Consider the following 22,316-nt stretch of genomic DNA (forward strand, 5'->3'; position numbering starts at 1 on the left):
CTAATAAGCATGTCGTCGGTTTGGATGTTGCAATAATTTTAATTAAATCTTCCTGATTTATAAGAGAAAAACACTGTAGATTATCTTTTTGGGTGACGGTTGAAACTAATTCTTCAGACACACTTGGAGGTTTGGTTTTAGCTATGTTGTCTCGTATTTTTTTGATTTTCTCAGTAAAAAACTTCATGAATTCATTGCTACCAAGGTGCGGCGGAATACCCAGGTCAGGTGGAGTCTGTTTGTTTGTTAATTTAGCAATTGTACTAAATAAAAACCTTGGATTGTTTTTGTTATTTTCTATGAGGTTACGGAAGTGCTCGGCTTTTGCTGCTTTGAGTGCCTTTTTGTAACAGCTTGCACTCTCTTTCCATGCAATTTTAATGACCTCTAATTGGGTTTGTTTCCATTTTCCAACAGTGCTTAGAGGTGTGAGATGGGTCCATTGGCTTAAACTGCCTCATAAATAAAAACTGCACCAGCTGGACCTTGACAGATGGAATATCTATAATATTGTTTAACATTCTCTATGTTAGGCCCGGAAGACCTATCCTTTCATACAATCATGTGACCACCATAATATTGAGACAATATTGTTATTCCGATGCCCTGAAATTGATCATACTGTTACATCCCTAGAAGAAATCGAAACGTTAACATGAAACAATACCGGCAAAAACCATATGATGAAAGCACACACACACACCTCCAATGTTTGTGTACATGATATGAACGTGAACAACTCTTTTTTTTCTACTGTTTGGGATATACCCGAAGACGATACAAGCTGAATTTTATAAAGAAACTTTTATGGCTACAACTTCTTGCTTTCCACCTCATGAAGACGTGCTTTATATGCACAGACACTTTGATTGAAAATGAGGAAAACAGTGAAGATATTGATGTTATGGAGGCAATGGAAAGTTCATCCTCATAACGTGAAGCGGTCACGCACCATGACTGTGTGGATGTCATATCAAACCCCCATTCATTTCTCTCTCACTCAAGTTTCCATCCGGACACACAGAGTTGTCTTTGTTCCACACAGCAGAAGGTCTGTCTGTCGTCATGTAGTGTAGGTGTTGTGTGGTGAGGACAGATGGACAGAGACGACCCGACCACTGACATTCACCCACAAAATAACACGTCAACAAACAACAACATTCATACTGTGAGATGTGAACGAAACAAACAGAACTGTTGTATACCCAGCAGAACATGAAGAGCGATGCTTTACTGTTGTTCTGTTAAGATCAAACGTCACGTGTGATGACTGTGAGATTAATGTGTGCGGCTGACATACATTTATTTTCCTCGGTTTGAAATGTTTGTGAGGTGAAAGTTGTTGTGTTTTATGGCAGGTTACACTGAGGTGAAATTGAACATCTGGACTTTGTTTTCCACTTGTGTGACATTTGAACTGTGAGGGTGTCCATTCCACTTCACTTTGACTTTAACACCTGGGCCGTATTCTTAAAGCTTCTAAAAATCCATCAAGAAAGCTCCTCATTCAGCATAAAAAGCTTAAATATGATTCAGGATCAATCTGAGAGGAACTCTGAACAAGAAATAAAAAACTATTATCTTAGGCGGGGCTGACCCCGTTGCTATGAATGACACAGTCTTTAAAAGACTGTGATTGGTTGTTTGGGCAAGAAGGAAAAAAGAGTGCTGTTAAGTATGGGGTCGTTTGCTTGAAATTGCATTACTAACTTTTTTCAGATTTTCCATACTCACGCACACACATGCACTATTAAGAGCTCTTTTCCAAAACGCTATAAATCCATTTGAATAGTTTTCATGAAAATGACATTTTTTTTACCTAGACCCATACATTTTGTTAATATTAAATTTATCCTGTTAAAATGGTCTGTTGGCTCAGTCTGAACATGTTAAACAATGATTGTTAAATTAAACAACAATATTATCGATTATAAATTCAAATTGTATTTATATTTTTTTCAAAACGCTACATGTAGGGTGCTTTTTACCATTTGAATTACATCAAAGCAGCAATACAAGAATTCCCAAACCAAAATAATCACAAACCGTGATAAAGTTCAACACAAACAAAAAAACAATAAAAATAAAAGTCTGATCAACCTTACAGTAATATGTAAATTGTCATGCATTGCAAAACATTTCTTCTCACTTTTGTGTTTCGTCCATTTTCTCTGTTGCTAAAGAAACTCTAGAGTCTCTTAAAAGTCCTCCTCGCTACTCCTGAAATGTTGGACTGTAAGAGCTCTTTGGTCCGTGTAATATGGTCTATTTTCAGACCATACAATGCAAACGCAAAAATGAATAATTGAAAAAAAATCAGATTTTTCAGTTTTTGGGTGTTTTTCTAAATTGTGACTCAACGAATGATCATTTAAAAAATAAATTATAAAGACTTTACTATTTTGCTTCTTTTTTGATGTCAGGGTGAGGACTGTCTGGAAGTGTTTTATATTGCTGGGACGGCACATGCTGATGGTCTCTGCTCCGTGACAGTGTGCGGCTCTCCCTCATGCCCCAGTGTAAATCTCAAGTTTAAGTTTAAACAATTTAATCGCAATCTATAAAGAAATCCATGTCTTTGCGCATCTGCAGCACCCAGCCGGACATTAACTGCTTAATAGCAACATGTTTGAACTAAAATAGAATAAAAATAAATCTGGCCCTTCCTGCATCAGGAATGACTGTGAAGTTGATCTTATGTTGACGCGAAGCGCTGTTCTCCTCATCAGGTGTGCACTGCTGTTTTGCAGTCTCGAGTCAAAGTTTGGTCAGCAATGGTGCACAAGTCATTGGATCATCTCATTTTGTCTTAAATATGCATTTTTTATAATAAAGAAACGATTAAACATTTATATGGACTTTTATATGTAGCCTACATATATAAATGAATGTCTGCCGATGTTGAGCCGAGGTAACAACTGACGTGTCCTTGAGAAAGGCACTGCATTGCTCCGGGTGCTTGTGTTCACTACTCATTGGATGTGTAATTGTAGATCTGACAAATATAAGTAACTTTAATTTTCATAAACTATCATTCAGCTCTGGCCTGGTAAAAAAGAACCATGGTTTGGCTACAGTAAGTGCAGCATTGGAAATCCCTAATGGATTTGCTTAACCGGCGTGCGACCTCATCTTCAAAGTCTACTCCTGATGGAGGATATTTCACTTTATTTTTTATTCTGTAGCTATTAAGCGATGGTAATGGGCGGCTGCAGGGTGATGCAGAAAAGAAACAGATGCACACAGACATGCTAATGGTACAGCCTACAGTGCAAATAAAAGACAAAAATATGAAAATCAGTTAGTTTTGGTAAGTTTTCATTTGTTTAAATGATCATCTGTTGAGTCGCAAATTAGCAAAAGTAAAATAAAAAAAGGATAAGAATCCATTGACAAAGTAACACCCAAAAATGTAAAAATGAATTTTCAGTTCAACTTTTCATTATTGCATTTGCATTGTATGGTCTGAAAATGTGAAGCGTTACACAGGGACTAGGGATGCTCCGATCCGATATTTGTATCGGAAATCGGTGTCGATACTGAAAAAAATTCTAGCTGACATAAAATTTCTGCTAGGCGATGTAAAAGTTCCTGGAGACACCGGCGCTTAAACTCTCTCGTGGCTGTGCTTTTTCGAAGCGTGTGACATCATACGTTAGCAACGTGCTCTGTACGTAGTGCGCGTGAACAAGCGAACATAGCTTACATTGAGCAGCGAACAGCATGGAGCGACAAAAAATATCTGCCATTTAGATTTATTTTAGAACAGCTACGCCAACAAGTTACACCGCTGTTTGCAATACACGCGAAGTAAATGTTCCGAGGGGTTGTGATAAAGCTGTTCATTATAATACTACTAATTTAAGCACGCCGAGTTCAATAAGCTGAAGAAACTAAAACGAGACGGTACGAAGCAGCTAACTTTGGAGGAGACAGCGGAAAGAATTCAGAAATTTCCATCTGGTAGTGTGAAAGCAGCGAAAATCACTGAAAGCATACTGAATTTCATTGTTATGGATTTGCAACCGCTGTCCGTCGTTGCGAACAATGGCTTCAGACTCCTTATAAAGCACCTGGAGCCGCGGTACGACATGGTGAAGCGTAAATATTTAACTGAGACCTGAACTGTACCAAAAAGTCTGCAAACATGTATACGGAAAAAAATAAAGATGTCAATGCGCTGAGTTTTGGGGATAATTTGATTTTGAATTTCTATTTGCACCGACTAAACTATTATATCTTTTTCCGTTTATTTTTACATGTGCAGCACAAGCTAGGGAAGCTAGTGTTTTATTTATCTTTCTGTGTTAGATGTTAAATTTGATTTCCACTAAACTTAAGCTTAGTTTAGTGGACTTTGCTTTAATGACTAAAGCATTAAAAAGAGCTGATTCCTGTTTGAATATCTAAAGCAGTAAAGCTATTGCTTTTCTGCTCAATTTCAGCTGCTTTATTGTTTATTGTGCATTGATTTTTAAATTATATTTGCACATAACAGTTATTCAGAGATTTTGTTTCCATTAATTTATACCTGTTTATCAAGCTAGTGAAGCTGTTTTTTATTCAGCTGCTTAATTTGCACTTTAATTTTGAATTTCAAGTTTAAGATAGTGAACATTTTGTTTTATCTTGCTGGTTTAATAAATAATTCACTAAATTTGTGAATCATTTGTTTGTTATTTTGTTTTACGGGTCAGGAAATTAATGTTAAGTCGAGCTTGATGTCTTGCACAGCAATGCACACAGTTTATTAAGTAATTGTGCACTTTAAAAATGTTACCTTAGTATCGGATCGGTACTCGGTATCGGCCAATACTGAATTTCAGGTATCGGAATCGGAAGCAAAAAAGGTGGATCGGAGCATCCCTAACAGGGACCCTCTATTAAGGGTTAAGATGCTTTACGAATTACTTCTGTCTTTACTTGGATGATTTCTGTAACTTCCACATTTCTAAGAATTTTCTTTGAATATTGTCTCTAGGAGCAACTCTTTGCACTAAGATTTTTCATGAGTACGGGCCCAGATCTTCAGAAGACTTGTATTATATATCTGTGTGTGATGAGGATTAAAGCAGCAGCAGCAGCAGCGGTGGTGTGAATGTGAGAGTTTCAGATGAAGACATGATGACTGATCACTGCTTTTGGTTTTTTTTCCAGATCTGGAAAGCTTTGGCCTCCAGCTGATGTTGAAGAAAACAAGACGAGCTGCACATCCACAGGAGCGCCGCTGGAGGCACAGGTACACACATCCAGCTCTTTCTAACTCAAGTGTCTCTTCCCCTTTTCAGTAAACACACATTCAGAACGTACAGGATTGTATTTTCAGTAACAGCAGACTGTGTGTGTCTGAATGAATGTGAATGGGTTATTGTGCATCTCTTTTCAAGCTTTTAAAGGTGGCGCTGTGAAGAGAAGGATGATATTTCTACACAGCTAAACAGCTTTGTGTGAGTCAGTGTTTCCTTCAGCTGTGGTGTGGGCTTTTTTCCCTTGAAAATTCTGTCATCATTTACTCTCCCTCTCGTCATTTCAGACCTTTATGACTGTCTTTCTTCCACTTAACACAAAAGAAGATTTTTTGAAGAAAGTTAGTAACCGAACCGCACTGAACCTCATTCACTTCTTTTGTACAGACACAAAACCAACGCCGGTGAATAACAGAGGCCAGTTAACAACATTCTTCAAAATATCTTCTTTTGTGTTCTGCGGAAGAAAGAAAGTCATAAAGGTCTGAAAAGACAAAGGATGACAAAACATCATCAGCAGCTAATATCTTTGTTATAAATAGCCCTTGTGATTCACTGAGGTAGATATCAAACAGATCGTGCCTGCTGAAGTTTAAAAGGAGATCATTTTTCTAAGCTTGCTTCAGACCGGCTCTGTCAGTGTAGATGTTTGACAAAACTCATGTTGGAGTAGCGTTATAAAACAGCTGAGTGAAATCCATCAATATTTCTGACAATATCCTGTGGTCTTCTATTGGGACGCGGCTGAATGTCTACGTATCATGTCTTATGACTGATGGAGCATTCACATCTGTTAAACAACAGAAATAATGAGAAGCAATGCTTGAAATGCAGAGAATGAGCGGTTAGACCATGAAAGAGACTCTTTTATCACACACAATGTGTACACATGCACTTACACACATTCATCTGTTGGAAGTTTATCCAACTTGGGGATATTATGGTATTGTGATTTGCTGGTCTACATACATGTGAAAGGACTTCATTTGATATTCATGTTGTCACTGTATATATGTTTCTTCCTGAAAAATCAGACTGCTGTGGTTCTAAACGCTGATTGGTCACTAGTGCTGTGATGTCACTGCTGAGCTGAAAGAAATATAAATCTTCTTGTCAGAATCTTCAGGATTATGATATGTTTTCAGATGCTTCAGCAGTCAAGCGTGTTATATTATTGAGGAAGAAATACATTTCATTAAACTATAAACACCACAAAAAACAAATCTTTAAAAAGCACTTAACTGCAAAATGAACCCAGAAGAGCGTACAAACCAATAAACAAAAGAAAGTGTGGCCTCCCTTAGCAAAGACTGTATAGTGTTCCTGTGCATTACCTGTTAACATATTCAATCATTTAATATATGTTTAAAAATCTATAAAACAACACATTGTTAATATTGAATAATGATGATCAGGAATGGCCAGTTCCAGTTGATGGAAATGTATTATTTCATATATTGCATTATATTTTACAAGATATAACCAAAATAAATCATTTCAGTTCCTCAAAATAGAAATGGGCCAACAAAGTGCCTGAACACACCTTGTTTTCAGACCGGCGCGCACATGGACACACAAATGAGCACAAATGCATTTGCTATTGAAACAACGTGGTGCATGGTGTGAAAATAATGCATCGTGCCGGGAGTGTGATAGAGTGTGTAGTGTAACACGGAGTTGAAAGAGTTAAAGTACAAACAGTGTTTTATGAAACAGAACATTTTCATCATGGTGCTGACAGTTTTCACATAGTTGTAATCATTCATTTATTTTTACAGACCTTTCGACCAATCAGCAGTGGCGACAGCCCTGTTTCCAAGAGTCCTGTTACCTGTGGCACCTCCTCCAACAACACAAACTCCAGACCGGTGTACAACAATCCGCTCGGCCTGTACGCTCACAACAATGGCAACGGTGCTCTACCCAAACAGATGGCCGGCCTCAGTCTGACCTCTGCACACAGGTGTGTCACAAACACCACACACACAACACGACAAACCCGTCAGGTAAGTTCACGCAGTCTTTTAGTCAATGAAGCGAAATTGATTTGAACAGAGAAGAGCTTTTGATATGCGAGATGCGGTTTTCAGTTTGTCCATGATCATAAAAGAATCCCATCAATCCCACAATAAAGAGGACACATGTGTGTTTTCTGCTTGATTTCAGCCCTGAAGGGTCACTGAACTCATCGGGCAGCCGTAACGGTTTCAACCCACAGTCAGACGTCTATAAGATGCTTCAGGACCCTGAAGAACCCGTCTCAGCTCCCAAACAATCGGGCTCTTTCAGATTCCTGCAGGGCATGCTAGAGGCGGAGGACGGAGGTCAGACTTCATTCATCTTTCTTTGGAAGTATGACTAGTCTTGTGAGAGAAACCAAAGCATGACCAAAAGTCAAAAGTCTCTGTCGTATGGCTTTAGAAAGCACACGAGGGCTCTGGGTTTGTGTTTTGTGCATAGAAAAGTGTTACACAACACAAACTCACTCACACACACAGCAACACAAGATTCGTAATGGGAAGATTTCAGAGGAGATTTAGCTGATCTGATCAGACAGGACGATGAGCGTCAGGATGAATACAGTCATATGGTGATCTGGTGATATGTGTTTAGTGATGTGTGTGTTTGTGTGCTGGATTTTCAGAGCCGGACAGATCTGGAGGAAGAGTTTTGTGTTCTCCAGTAAAATCTCCTGTCACAGCTCCTCTTCCTCCTCTGCAGGGTCTACAGAAACTGCCTCAGTGTACCAGATGTGCAAACGGCATCGTGTGAGTAACTTTGACACTCATAAACACACGCTTGATGGCAAAACAACGACAATATTTTGTCACGTGTATTTCAGATATTTATGGGACATTCATTCTTCACTCCATGACTTCTTTAATCTTCTGAAACACAACAGACAGACCTTTTTCTCAAACAGAAAACCAAGCTTTAGGAAATAATTCCACACGTGTATTCCAAGTGATAAAATCCCGCATCTCACGGCCATCTGGAATACTTGATTTGGCCACTTGACCAGTGCAGTTTATTAGCACATCTAATATACAAATGACAAAAGGATGATGTGCACCTGTTTCTAAATGAATCTGTATATGTGGGTTATTCACTGGCAGCTTCTTGTTTCAATTCAACCCAAATAACTCATCTTTTTACCACCTGTTGATGACAAAAAACTTGATTCTGTAGAATCTCATGGGTCTCTGCCTCCAGATTTATACACATTTTACAGTTTATAGAGAGAGAGTTGTGGTTCCTTGCCACTGTTGCCACTGGCAACAGGAAGCCTCGGTCTGCCCATTACTACCTTGGCGTTGCTAGCGTCATGCTCTCATCACTGAGCTCACTGTGTTCACTGATATTATCTTGATGCTCCATACATCATGTTATTGTAATTAACCCAGTGGGACTAACCATAATATTATGAACTGTGATGACTAATGTCATATATATTACAATATGACAAATAACCCAGCAAGAGTGACCATGATTAAGGATGATTACTGATACTGTGCATGTTTTAATATTGAAATCACATTTATTTGTGAAGCCTGTCCATTTCATTTCAAAGTTCAATTTAATGTTTTTGCTCTAAACTCCTTCATCTTCCTACATAGAAATTTACTACAATATTTAGACAATTTTAACGATTTTGATAGTGTCTGAAAAATGATCATGCCAGTAATGACCTTAGTCCAACCGGCAAAATAATGTTGTCGTCAGATGTTCCCCCTTTATTAATGATGAACTGCTTACTACAAAATGGTCAAGACATGGTGAAAAAGTGTCACAAATGAAAACAATTTCAAACATGTTGTCTGTTTTAGACCAATGAAAAATTGCTGAGGAACTGAATGCGTTTAACGTGGGACAAACAAAAAGAGATGCAGATCTACTTGCAGTTTAGAAGTTTCAGTATAAAAGTCCAAAAATACAAAAGAACCACAAGGAACCTCCAAGTAAAGTTCAAGATATTAAGTCAAGATAACTTCAAGCACAACCCGACGACTGAAAACACTGCAGCTATAAATACAAAGGGGAACACCTGAGAAACACCTGGGGGAACTAATTAGTACGGAAAACTACAAAGGACTACAAAACAGGACACAGACAGGGAGTAACATACAAGTCCACAATACACAGGTTAAACAAAGACCGAATCAATACAACGTGGCTGAAGTTTAGGCTTTTGAGAATGTGTTTTTTGCAACTATGAAATGATATGAGTATGCATGGAGGCCACACATGAGCAGGTTGATGTTTCTGAACTGATCTCTGTTGGTTATGGAAGAACTGATGTGACATTGTGTGGTGACTAATGATGTTAAAAGTAGAGTCTAATGATGTCAGAGGTCTGCTGACAGTGAGAGGAGAAGGAATGATGTGAAGTCTCATGAAGTTGCTGCTGTGTTGCAGCTGATATTGAAAGTTGGCAAAATTCATGTAGCGATTACAAATAGATGTAATAAGATCTTTTTGCCGAAAACAGCAAAAATGTTCGGATTGTGGATTATTTTCCTGAACACAGGAGGTTTCTCAGGTCAGCCGTGGAGCACTTCACAGCACAAGAAATCTACGGACTTAAGAAATTTGTTTCAAAATTGAGACTTGAGCTGCAAGCTGATGATGGCTTTAAAATGAAGATGATGGCTTTTTTTCTTTTATGTGTTTTCCTACATCACTTTTCCCATGAGTGCAGTAAATGTGGGCACGCTCAATTGAAATGGAGCCCCAGGGTAGTGAAAGAGAGCTTTATGTTGTGACCCCACACCAGCAGACGAAGCCGTCTCCACAGTATCTGACTGTTTTCCGTTTTCCTAAACCTCCTGTTTGACCACATTGACTTTTTCCAAAGTAATACCTGCTTTACTGAGCAGTTTCCCACTGCTATTGTTTCTTATTTGCAGAGATGGGAACAAGTCACATATGGTCAAGTCCAAGCAAGTCTCAAGTCTTGACCATCAAGTCTCGAGTCAAATCTCAAGTCACAGTTAAGACAAATCAAGCAAGTCAAGTCAAGTCAAGGGTTTACCCTAAGCAAATCAAGTAGAGTCCTGATAAGTTTCAAGTCAAATCAGTACTAAAATAAACAGAGGTTAATTTTTTTAATACATGTTTCTTTGTGCACAGAAAAGATGAACTTGTATACATACATTATGTATCTTATTCACATTGCTATATATGAATTATATGCATATCTGTGCAACATTAATATCTGAAAATAAAAGTGTTGCTTACACAAAAGAAATCCAGTCTGAAATGTATAATAAAATCTAATTCAATTTAATTGAAACGGTCTACACACAAATGGAAATACTTGTATCTGACAGAATGACTTAAGCATTTATACAGGCTATGAAGCTTATAAACTAAGTATTGTGACTGAAAATCGGCCTATGATATGTTTTAAATATATGATGCTGTAATACTTGTGCTGTCCATTAAAGTGCACAGTAGGCCTAAGGAATTTGCATCTAGTCCATTGACTTCGATCTTGAATCTTGTTTATCAAAATGAAAAGATCTTTTCAAATTCCGACAGATTATAAATAAAATGTATGTTAATATAGCCCAGTGATGAAGTCATTATGCTTAATCGTCATCTCTCCGGTGGACGCGCAATATGCACGTTTCATACGTAATATATAATCTGAGAAAATTTGTTTTCTATTTGAACTGATTAGGCACAAAACTTTTGTTGTTATTGTGAGTATAAAAAAATGCAGACTGTTAACAGAATCAAACTATGAAATTATTCTCGTCAGTATGACCGAAAAGTTTTTAAAGAGTTTTTTAAGTTCAAGTGATCTCACTGGTGCGTCCATGTCAGCAGGTCTTGCAGTATATAAGCGAGCTGCTATTCAGCTTCCACACACAGTCCACACAAACACATGAACATGCGCGCATTTAATATAGACATTAGCCTAAATGTAATACAGAGAAGCCCTTCTTTATTTTAAGATGATTTTAATGTTTTAAGAAAATAAAAATTCGGACTACGCCGTTATAGCCAGATTCCCCAATTCATCTGATTATGAGATGAAATGTAGGCCTATCAGTGATGATCGATGACCACATTTCTAATAATAAAAAACAACCAAGGCAAAATTATGACAAACAAAAACGATTAATTCATCACATTAGTAATCGTTTTATTACACTGACTATAAATAAATTACTTTCTTACCTTTCCTTGTGGTTCTTGTAATTTCGGATGAAATTCGACGTTGTGGTTGTTGTGTCAGAAATCCTTGCTTTGCATACTCTGCATGTGGCAAATCTTTTTTTATTTTCACGGTCCAGTTCAAAGTCCTTGTAGCCAAACGTGACTATCTATGGAGCTCGACTGTTGTCTGCTATTGTAACAGCCAAAACTGTTTCAAGTCGCCAGGGCATGAGCAGTTTCCTCTCTATCGTAACTGTTCAACAATTATTGGCTGTTACACCTTGTTTGGCGCGGTTTGAGTTGAGCTGCGTTAAAGGCACAGGCGCTGTAGTGCTGCTGAGTCACAATAATTATTTTAACTAATTTCATTACTGTACCTTACTTTATTAAAAGTTCAAGTCATTGTCGAGTCTTCCATTTAAAGTCAAGTCAAGTCTCAAGTCACTTGCTCTCAAGTCAAAGTCAAGTCATTTTCACAGTTCAATCAAGCAAGTCGCAAGTCCTGAAAATTGTGACTCGAGTCAAGTCATGTGACTCGAGTCCCCCACCTCTGCATATTTGTGTACGATTGACCACCATACTGAAGGTCTGGGAACTTTGGCCGCTTTCTTAGCCAAGGCCCACCCAAGAGGTCATAGGACTGACAGGTAAAGCAACCAATCATGTTTCGTTTTGTGCCGCGTCATTAGAGGGCGTGGAGATGTAGCAGACACGTACATTCTTGAATGTGTCAAAAGTTAACAGCAACAACAATGATTATAAGATTACAAGTTACAGCAGACCGACAGGCACGTCTCCCGGAAATCCTGCAAAATTCAACCAATCAGATGAGGACTCTGAACGTGCTGAAGTTTTTCCAGGAAAGTGTGCCTTATGCATCAGACGTTAAGCCAACGGTCCGTGAGACTTACAGTTGAAAGAAAAAGTATGTGAACCCTTTGGGCTTACTTGGATTTCTTCATAAATTGGTCATAAAATGTGTTCTGATCTTCATCTAAGTCACAACAATAGAGAAACACAGTCTGCTTAAACTAATACCGCACAAACATTATACGTTTTCATGTTTTTATTAAACACAACATGTAAACATTCATAGTGCAGGGTGGAGAAAGTATGTGAAACCCTAGGCTAATGACTTCTGCAAGAGCTCATTGGAGCCAGGAGTCAGCCAACCTGGGGTCCAATCAATGTGATGAGATTGGATGTGTTGATTAAAGCTGGCCTGTCCAATAAAAAACACACACCAGTTTTGAGTTTGCTGTTCTGAAGAAGCGTTGTCTGATGTGAACCATGCCTCGCACAAAAGAGCTCTCAGAAGACCTACGATCAAGAATTGTTGACTTGCATAAAGCTGTAAAGGGCTACAAAAGTATATCTAAAAGCCTTGATGTCCATGTGTCCACGGTAAGACAGATTGTCTTCAAATGGAGAAAGTTCAGCACTGTTGCTACACTCCCTAGGCGTGGTCGTCCTGTAAAGATGACTGCAAGAGCACAGCGCAGAATGCTCAATGAGGTGAAGAAGAATCCTAAAGTGTCAGCTAAACACTTACAGAAATCTCTGGCACATGCTAACATTTTTGATGACAAATCTACAATAAGGAAAACATTAAACAAGAATGGACTTCATGGGAGGACACCACGGAGGAAGCCACTGCTGTCCAAAAAAAACATTGCAGCACTTTTGAAGTTTGCAAAAGAGCACCTGGATGTTCCACAGCACTACTGGCAAAACATTCTGTGGACAGATGAAACCAAAATTGAGTTGTTTGGAAAGAACACACAACGCTATGTGTGGAGAACAAAAGGCACAGCACACCAACATCAAAACCTCATCCCAACTGTGAAATATGGTGGAGGGGGCATCATGGTTTGGGGCTGCTTTGCTGCCTCAGGCCCTGGACGGATTACTGTCATCGATGGAAAAATGAATTCCAAAGTTTATCAAGACAAAAATAAACTAAAACCATTTTTTTTTAACCATATATCGTCTTTATGTCTTACTCTACTTATATTAAGATAAAAGTTTAAATAAACTTTAACTTTGAACTTAAAATGTTACAAAATGTGTTCACTTCAATTTAATGTAAACATTTAACAATCGAGGCAAACTTTGAGGTAGATCAACAACAGCATCTGTTACAAGTAATATCAACAAACCTTTATAACAGTAAACAAAAGCCTGATTTCTCCACTATGCTGAACGGCAGCATTTCTTTAGCAATGAAGTACGTTATTGCATGTGTAATGTCATTATATCGCTTTGAAGATTTATCATATGGCATTGTTACAGAGTACCTCTCCATCTTGGACTGTTTGTGGGTTGTTTGTTGACTTAAGGTAGATGGGCGACATGATGGTGGAATAAATTGCTTGTGTTTCCATGCTTAACCGGGACGATTTTTTTACATCGCTTACACACTACGTTCTTCTGATGTTGGTCGGAAAAAAAGAAACCAAAAAACTGGCGAGCTGACATTTCCCTTTTTGTTCCCAATTTCCTCGCTGACGGCAGACACGGCACTCATCTTGCATGTGTTCTAATGTCAACATGGCGATGACGCAACCAAACTGAGACTAACGCAACCCGGCAAATTAGATCTTATTGGTTGTTAGCTTGTCAATCGTAGCACGCTCATGTAATAAAACATCTTATAGGCTGTTTAAGATCTTCGGACGTCACGGTGCACACATTTTAAGGAAATTATCTAGCGCTTATATCAAACTTTTTTTTTATATTAATATCGACAATGTTGTACCGTTGATAAATATCGATACCGTTTTATCGCCCAGCCCTAATCTGGCATTTGATGTTTTTTGGCCATTGAACCTATGCTAAACAAAATAAGACAATAATTAAACAATAATCATTATTGGGTTGTCATGATGTTCATTATCAAGTGTCTGTTATGTCATGACTATGTTCAATGGGAAAAAGGATATCACTAACTTTGCAGCTGGTTTGACTCCAAGTTCTTTAACAACATACAGTTGTGTTCAAAATTATTCAACCCCCACTGAAATTGATTGTTTTGGTCGGTTTGACATTGATTATGATCATTCAGTCATCCTGCTTACAATTAAATCAAAGAGGCACGTGTAGGTCAGACAAATATAACACAACATTTATAATGAAATAACCACAAATGTCTTTTCTGAGCTCACATCATTATCAGTTTTATTCAACCCCTAAGTGACATTCAATCTTAGTACTTAGTACAACATCCCTTTACAGTTATAACAGCTTTTAAACGTGAAGCATAGCTTGACACAAGTGTCTTGCAGCGATCTACGGGTATCTTCGCCCATTCATCATGGGCAAAAGCCTCCAGTTCAGTCACATTCTTAGGCTTGAGCACTGCAACTGCTTTCTTTAAGTCCCACCAGAGGTTCTCAATCGGATTTAAGTCTGGTGACTGCGATGGCCACTTCAAAATGTTCCAGCCTTTAATCTGCAACCATGCTCTAGTGGACTTGGAGGTATGCGTGGGATCATTGTCCTGTTGAAAGGTCCAACGTCTTCCAAGCCTCAGGTTTGTGACGGACTGCATCACATTGTCATCCAATATCTCCTGGTACTGAAGAGAATTCATGGTACCTTGCACACGCTGAAGCTTCCCAGTACCTGCAGAAGCAAAACAGCCCCAAAGCATGATTGACCCCCCGCCATGCTTCACAGTAGGCAAGGTGTTCTTTTCTTCATAGGCCTTGTTCTTCCTCCTCCAAACATAGCGTTGATCCATGGGCCCAAACAGTTCTAATTTTGTTTCATCAGTCCACAGAACACTATCCCCAAACTTCTGTGGTTTGTCCACATGACTTTTGGCATACTGCAGTCGACTCTTCTTATTCTTTGGGGACAGCAAGGGGGTGCGCCTGGGAGTTCTGGCATGGAGGCCTTCATTACGCAGGGTGCGCCGTAGTCTGAGCAGAAACTTCAGTACCCACATCTGAGAAATCTTTTCTCAGTTCCTCAGCAGTCACACGGGGACTTTTCTCCACTCTACGCTTCAGGTAACGCACAGCAGTCGAAGTCAGCATCTTCTTTCTGCCACGACCAGGTAGCGTTTCAACAGTGCCCTTTGCCTTGAATTTGCGAATGATGCTTCCTATGGTGTCTCTTGGTATGTTTAACATCTTTGCAATCTTCTTATAGCCATTGCCCTTCCTGTGAAGAGTAATCACCTGTTCTCTTGTCTTCCTAGACCATTCTCTTGACCTCACCATGTTTGTAACCACACCAGTAAATGTCTAGAAGGAGCTGAGTATCACAGTCATTTTAAAGCTGCCTAATTGGTGCTTATTAGGCTTTATTGCTGCTCCCTGATATCCACAGGTGTTTTCAATACCTGATTGAAAACACTTCATTGAACCTCTGTTCTTCAGAGTGGTAGACTTTAAGGGGTTGAATAATTATGTCAATGAAGAATTCACAAAAGAAACATTTACTACTGTATTACAAAACTAATTGATGTCATTTTAGTTGCATATGGTTCTTTAAGAAGTCCTTGTAGGATTTCATTCTGAATACAATTACAAATGTACACTAAATTCCCTAAAACCATTTACAGCATTGGGGGTTGAATAATTTTGAACACAACTGTATTCTAATAAAAAGTTATGCAGTGGCTGTTGGGAAATGGGTACGAGGTCTTCCAAATCTACCTGGTAGGATGATTTGGGAAAGGGTTGATTTAAATGTTAATGGATTTAACTTGAAGTTTACCACTTCACAGAAGAAAAACTGGGAACGCTTAGTGTTAAGAATGGAGGGCAGATTAGCCAAATGGAAGTGAAACTATTCTCTCTAGAGAAAGAGTGCTCATACCCAACAATCTGGTCACATCTTTAGCTTAAATTGGCATGTGTGGACTCAGCTGTTGGGTTACTGTCTTGGCTACAGCTTACTGTACTTTGTGTACTTATACTTTTTGTCAACTCTTTTTGGGACAGAATGCTTGAAGAGGAAGGAGATTAACAACTTGTCGACTGTAATTCATGCAGAACTCTATTCAAACTAAATAATCTAGTTTGGCAGAAATGATTCTATAAAGACCAAGACAATTGTTGACTTGTGGAGGCAAACGCTTCTTTGTTATTTGATTATGGGACAGGTTTTTCAGTTCCTCATGAGGATATGTGGATTTTCTGTAAAGTGGATTGCTCCAGACTTGAAGGATGTCTCTAGTACTTAAACATTGATGAACAACAAAATTTGGATTTGGGGACTGTCAGTGAAAAAGTCATGAGGCAAGAGTGGTCTTCAATGAGCCAAATAAAAGCTCTGCTCTTGGCCTACAAGACCACCACTGTTTCTGCACCCCCATACCTACACTTACTAATTCAGACGTATGTATCCGCTAAATCCCTGCGCTCTGTGAACGAACAACAACTTGTACTGTGTTTGTGTTAGGCTAACTGACATCAGTACTGTAGCACGATTGCACTGCTCCCTCTTCTTGGAAGTGGCTTTAGATAAAAGCGTTTTCTAAATGATTAAATGTAATGTATTTCTTTCTGTTATAAGGCATCAAGTGCTTTGAAATGGTGGTGAAAACCTTATACTGGATGATTTGTTTTGGGTGCAGGCTACAACAAGAAAACCATAAAATGGCATTTCAATAAGTTCATGATTAGAAACGCCAAAATGATACTTTGAAGAATGTAGGAGAGCAAACAGTTCTGGGGCACTTTTGACTTATTGTATTGTTCCTACTATGGAAGTCAACGTTACTGATGCGCGGATGACGGTTAAATCCGTGGGTGCTGAGGATGATCGGCGGGTCGGGTGGGTCAGGTAATTAAAAAATACATTCTGATTATTTGCAGGTGGGCCGCGGGTGGATGAGATCATATATAAATATTATCTAAATTTCTCTGAAAATACAAATGTGTTTTAAATGCATTTTTCATCAGGCAGACACAAATTTGCACAAATTTAAAAGAAATATTCGCGTGCCAGCAGAAGAGAGGGGTGTCCATTTCTTAAAGCAGAAATGGATGCGAAACAGAACCGGGAGGGTGGTAGAATTACAAACAAAACAAAAGGAAGGAAAGAAAGAAAGAAAGAAAGAAAGAAAGAAAGAAAGAAAAGTACCGTGTGTGAGTGTTTTAGCGAAGTGGTTAACAAGGATGAATCAACTGCTGGGTATGTATGCAACGACGGTGAGGCATTGTGTGTATATATGAAAGCCACGAGACCTTGAATATGGTACATCATGTGTGTGCTAAATCGAAGGATTAAATTTAAGCATTTGCAGACATAGACAGTGCTAGAAAATATACCGTTATCCAGTCATTCTTGTGCGTTTATGTGTTGCAGTGACAGAAACGGCGATATTCAAAGTCTGAAGGTAGTAAAGCCCGTGTTTATTTTATTAAGAAAATGTAGGCTAATTTTATAAATAAATGTTCCTTTAAAAGCATTTTACGATGAACGTATTATTGTACCATCAGAGATTGGCAGATTAGTTCTAACGTCACTGAATCTGATAACATCATGCTCAAAACAAAGAATTAGAGTAATTAAAGTGACGATCAGGTGCGGATATCTATATCAGAGAAAATGATACGTGCGGGGAGGTGGAGGGTGGATCATTTATTTGAAGCAGCGGTTGCGGGTGACATTTTAGCTTATCCGCACATCTCTAGTCAACTGGGGCAAAATCTGTGTATAAGCATTTTTCCAAATATCTGTCTCTGTGTTCATCAGAACAAAGACATTTATACACATTTGGAACAACTTGAGAGTGAGTAAATGATGACAGAAGTTTCATTTTTTTGGTGAAGTGTCCTTTTAAAACACCATCAAAACAGAATCTGGCACAGCATCTGTTGGTTGCTTGGAAACAGAACTGAAAGATTTCTGTAAGATTTCTGAGCTAGAGATAAAATGAGAATATAAATCAATTTAAGATCTGCTTCTCTAATCGCACTTTTGGAAAAATCTTTATTTGCAGTATGAAATCTTTAGCCTGGTAATACCAAATCTGATGCTTCACTTTGCTGCGTGGACAGAGTCTGGAAGGCCATAATTGACAAGAGTTAACTTTCTCGTGGGGTGGCGCTGTCTGAAGTTTAGAATCATTGGTCACAAACATTTGGCTATGATGTATGTTATGCGCCGCTGAGCCGCCTCAAACTTCCGCTGTAAACACAGGTGCGCGGCAAAACAAAACCATCGAGAAAACTACCAAAGTGAAGATGGCTGTGAAGCACTTTTGCAGATTATGTGATGTAAATCTTTGCATCCACGGCACAATTAGTACATGTAAACTAATATTTGACAGTGGAGACGAACTAGAAAATTCAGGATTAGTTCTGTTAAACACAGCTCTTCCTTCATTTCCAGTCTGTCGAAAATGCTGCAACTTTTTTGCAAGATTACAGCATGACATGTTAATATTCAAGGAGTGGAAAAGAAAGGAGACACTGACCTGTCAAAAGGGTGCCAGTTCGAGACCATCTTAAATTCGGCACTAAGTGTCTGTCACGCCTCTCAGCCCGTCGTCTGTTCGCTGGTTGGACGTCTGGTGCAGAGCTGAGATAATCCGGGAGATGGTTTGCTAAAATCAACTGAAATTGAGCGGAAGTATGAAGTCTGATATAGTCTGGCTATCACATTTTTAGGAAAAAGAAAGTTTCTGTAATATCTTCAATGGGATTTCTTGGTGACTTTCTGAAATGTGTCTGTATGTACTGTGAGTGTGAAGTGGCAGCAGTTAATGTAAGTGTGTTATTGTGTTGTTGATCACAGGGGAACCATCGTGAAGGCCAGAGATAAACTCTATCATCCCGACTGTTTCACGTGTGATGACTGTGGCCTCAATCTGAAACAAAGAGGATATTTCTTCATCGATGAACATCTGTATTGTGAGACTCACGCTAAAGCTCGCGTGCAGCCACCTGAGGGCTATGATGTGGTGGCCGTCTATCCAAACTCCAAAGTGGAACTGGTGTGAACACACACACACACACACAGAGGGAGAGAGAGAGAGAGCACCAGCGACTCATACACTTCTGCACATGAGAATATGGGAAATATGTTGTGAACGCTCAACTTCTCTTGGGATCATGAACTTGTGTCATGTGTGAATCTGCTGTGTTTTGATTGTTTTTATCACATGACACTTTGTTCTATGAGTCACGTGTTATCACACTGAGTGAACTGATGGTACAGTTACATTTATGACGGTTTCAATGCAGAATTTCATAAATGAGGCAGCTGAGGTTCTCATGTGCGCTCACATTCATCTGAAACATGACTAACTTTAGCACATCGCCTCTGTGTTTCTTCTCTCGGCTTTTCTTTACTGACGACACTTCACTGGTTATGCTCTTTGTAAATTCTGTATAAAATGATTGATGTTGGGTTTCTACTTTCTTCTGAATGATGTACTGTATGTTGGTTTTAAACTCCTAACACATTCAAATGTTTATTTCTGTATAATTTAAATGCTAAAAGATCCTCATTAATGGAAGCTATCAATACAGGAGATTTCTCTGAAGCAGCTCAGAATCAAAAGAAGAAAAGGAAATCATATCGTTCATACACCACAAAGGATGTTTCGAGAAGATCACACACAGTGTGACAGCATCCTCTCAAACAGACATTGATATGGAACTGGATGGCATCGGTCCCCATTCACTTCCATTACATTCTGTATTTCACTAAAATCACGAGAGTGCTCTTTCCATTGTATTTCTGGAGTGAACTGTCTCTTTAAGAACCTAATGTGGGTCATGCATCTCATTTTCAGCATCATTAACTTCTGTTTAACAAGACAATAAAATCCTCTTCACTAAAGTCGTGTTCTTTCACAGCTTCTGAAACAGACGTGTGAACTCAGGGTTGTGTTTGTGTTTGCAGCACAGCTGTCGGGTTAAACATCACATTTATAATCGAAACCAGATTCACCTCACATTCAACTCAACTTTATTTATATAGCGCTTTTTACAATTTTCATTGTTACAAAGCAGCTGTACATGAGACACATTGAATACAAGTATGAATTCTAAAGCAGCCCCCCCGGCCAGGCAGATAGTGCAAAATAATATGCAAAACCCAAAACTCCCATCGAGAAAAAAAACCTCAGGGGAACCCAGGCCCAACCAGGGGATTCCAGTTCCCCTCTGGCAAAAGCTGCTGCCTCTGCACAAGCTCAACAGTGCTTGCACAACAAGGCTTAATAAAAATATAAAAATTAAGGATTTAAGATTATCATTAACAATCTAATAGCTTTTGAAATGTTGTAGGAAAAACAAAGTTGTCGCGTCCTTTATCCAGCTCTATCCTCTTAGCTCTTGTCAGGTCACCGCTTCCCATTCTCAGCTCTGCCATCAGGTCTGGGCATGAACTGCATCCTGCCGTAACCTTGGAACAAAGAGACAAGACTGGCTGAGAGTAGAAGTACATTCCATACCTCACATTCTCCACCACACCGCTCGGACCACACGTTTAACATCACAGAGTCTGACCCTGATGTTGAGACAAACAGACATCATTTAAACGATGATTCTGTATAACTACAAATCATTTACTAGATTTAAAGAACAGTGCCAATAGAAAACCATCACAACACTTTAAAACAGTTTAATATTTGTTGAAATTAAAACCGATTTCAAAAAACCTTTTCTGCTTTATTAACACAATATCAAATAAGGCAACAGTTCTGAAAAATAAAAAAAACGAACAAGAAAATTGGAAAAGTCCCCTGATTGAACACTTGGTAGAGCCTCCTTTACCTTTCATTACAGCAGTTCATCTTTATGGATGTGTCTGGAGCAGCTTATTTTGGGGATCATTTGCCCGTTCTTCTATGCAGACATTCAGTGAGATTCTGTGGTGACGGTTGGACATCAACAATCAACTAATTCTTCTGTTAGAAAGAAGTGCAGACACTCCAGAATAACTGTTTAATTCTTTTAAATATACTGTAGGATTGCTTGTTGAGTGTGTCTGTGGAAGAACCGAACAAATAAAGAATAGAAACACAACAATACAAGTACAACATTGCATAAAATAACACTTCCAATGACTGATGATCTACAGATAACAATTGACTATATATGTAAACTTACAACAGTAAACAAACATTTGTTGCAAGCAAATTGAACATAATGTAATTGGATAAATCTGGAATTGATAAGAAATATTGCATCAGATTCATTAGTGTTCAGTGAATTGGAGAATCCCATTGATACAAATTGCCTGATTTTACATTTTACAATTTACATTTACAAATAAAACTGATTTGATTCTGGGATTCACCAGCTGATTTAATAATCCTGTCTGCACAGTTTGATCTCATTTCCTTATTTCTATTACTCGGAAAGGCCACTAGAATTCCATTTCATTCCATTTTCTACCGCTTATCTGAACTACCTCGGGTCACGGGGAGCCTGTGCCTATCTCAGGAGTCATCGGGCATCATGCTTACAAACACACAGATTTATTTTGGTATCCTCACAGCGACTTGTCAAAAACTTCTGCTAAAAATTTAGCACTGAGAGGTAAATAAATTGTATATATGATTAAGTGAAATTATTGTCAAGTCTGTTTCGATTTTATGATAAGAGGCATTAATGCTACATGACAAATTAAAAACACAAACATGACAACTGCAAATAAAATTTCAGTTATTAATATAGGTTGAAAATGATGGGGGCAGGCAAGTGTGGAGTGTTAATCACACATTTCATCTCACAGTTTTGTACGTTTTTATGGCATTTTAATGAAGTGGACAATATTTATTTTAAACTTAATTATGAAACTAATCAACCTTGATGTGGATGTAATTATCTCGGTTTTGGAAATAATTATATTTATACGTTGATTTATCATCCTTGGATTACATGTTCAAAGAAACGAAGACGCGGCCAAATAGGACAAGAGTGTTAAAGACTT

At 38.5% G+C, this 22,316-nt stretch overlaps 1 protein-coding gene across 1 annotated transcript in view; it reads left to right on the top strand.

The window, feature by feature from the left end:
- The window catches only part of pdlim4 (PDZ and LIM domain 4), a 37,154-nt gene extending 16,938 nt beyond the window's left edge, over positions 1-20,216 (top strand). Inside the window, exons 4-8 of the mRNA XM_056731832.1 lie at positions 5,158-5,239; positions 7,025-7,209; positions 7,413-7,570; positions 7,891-8,014; positions 19,167-20,216. Coding sequence (XP_056587810.1) covers positions 5,158-5,239; positions 7,025-7,209; positions 7,413-7,570; positions 7,891-8,014; positions 19,167-19,371 — 754 coding nt within the window. The 3' untranslated portion in view covers positions 19,372-20,216. The remainder of the gene's footprint in view (positions 1-5,157; positions 5,240-7,024; positions 7,210-7,412; positions 7,571-7,890; positions 8,015-19,166) is intronic.
- Positions 20,217-22,316: the final 2,100 nt, after the last annotated feature.

The sequence above is a fragment of the Triplophysa dalaica genome, chromosome 19 (assembly GCF_015846415.1).
Source record: "Triplophysa dalaica isolate WHDGS20190420 chromosome 19, ASM1584641v1, whole genome shotgun sequence".
NCBI lineage: Eukaryota > Metazoa > Chordata > Actinopteri > Cypriniformes > Nemacheilidae > Triplophysa > Triplophysa dalaica.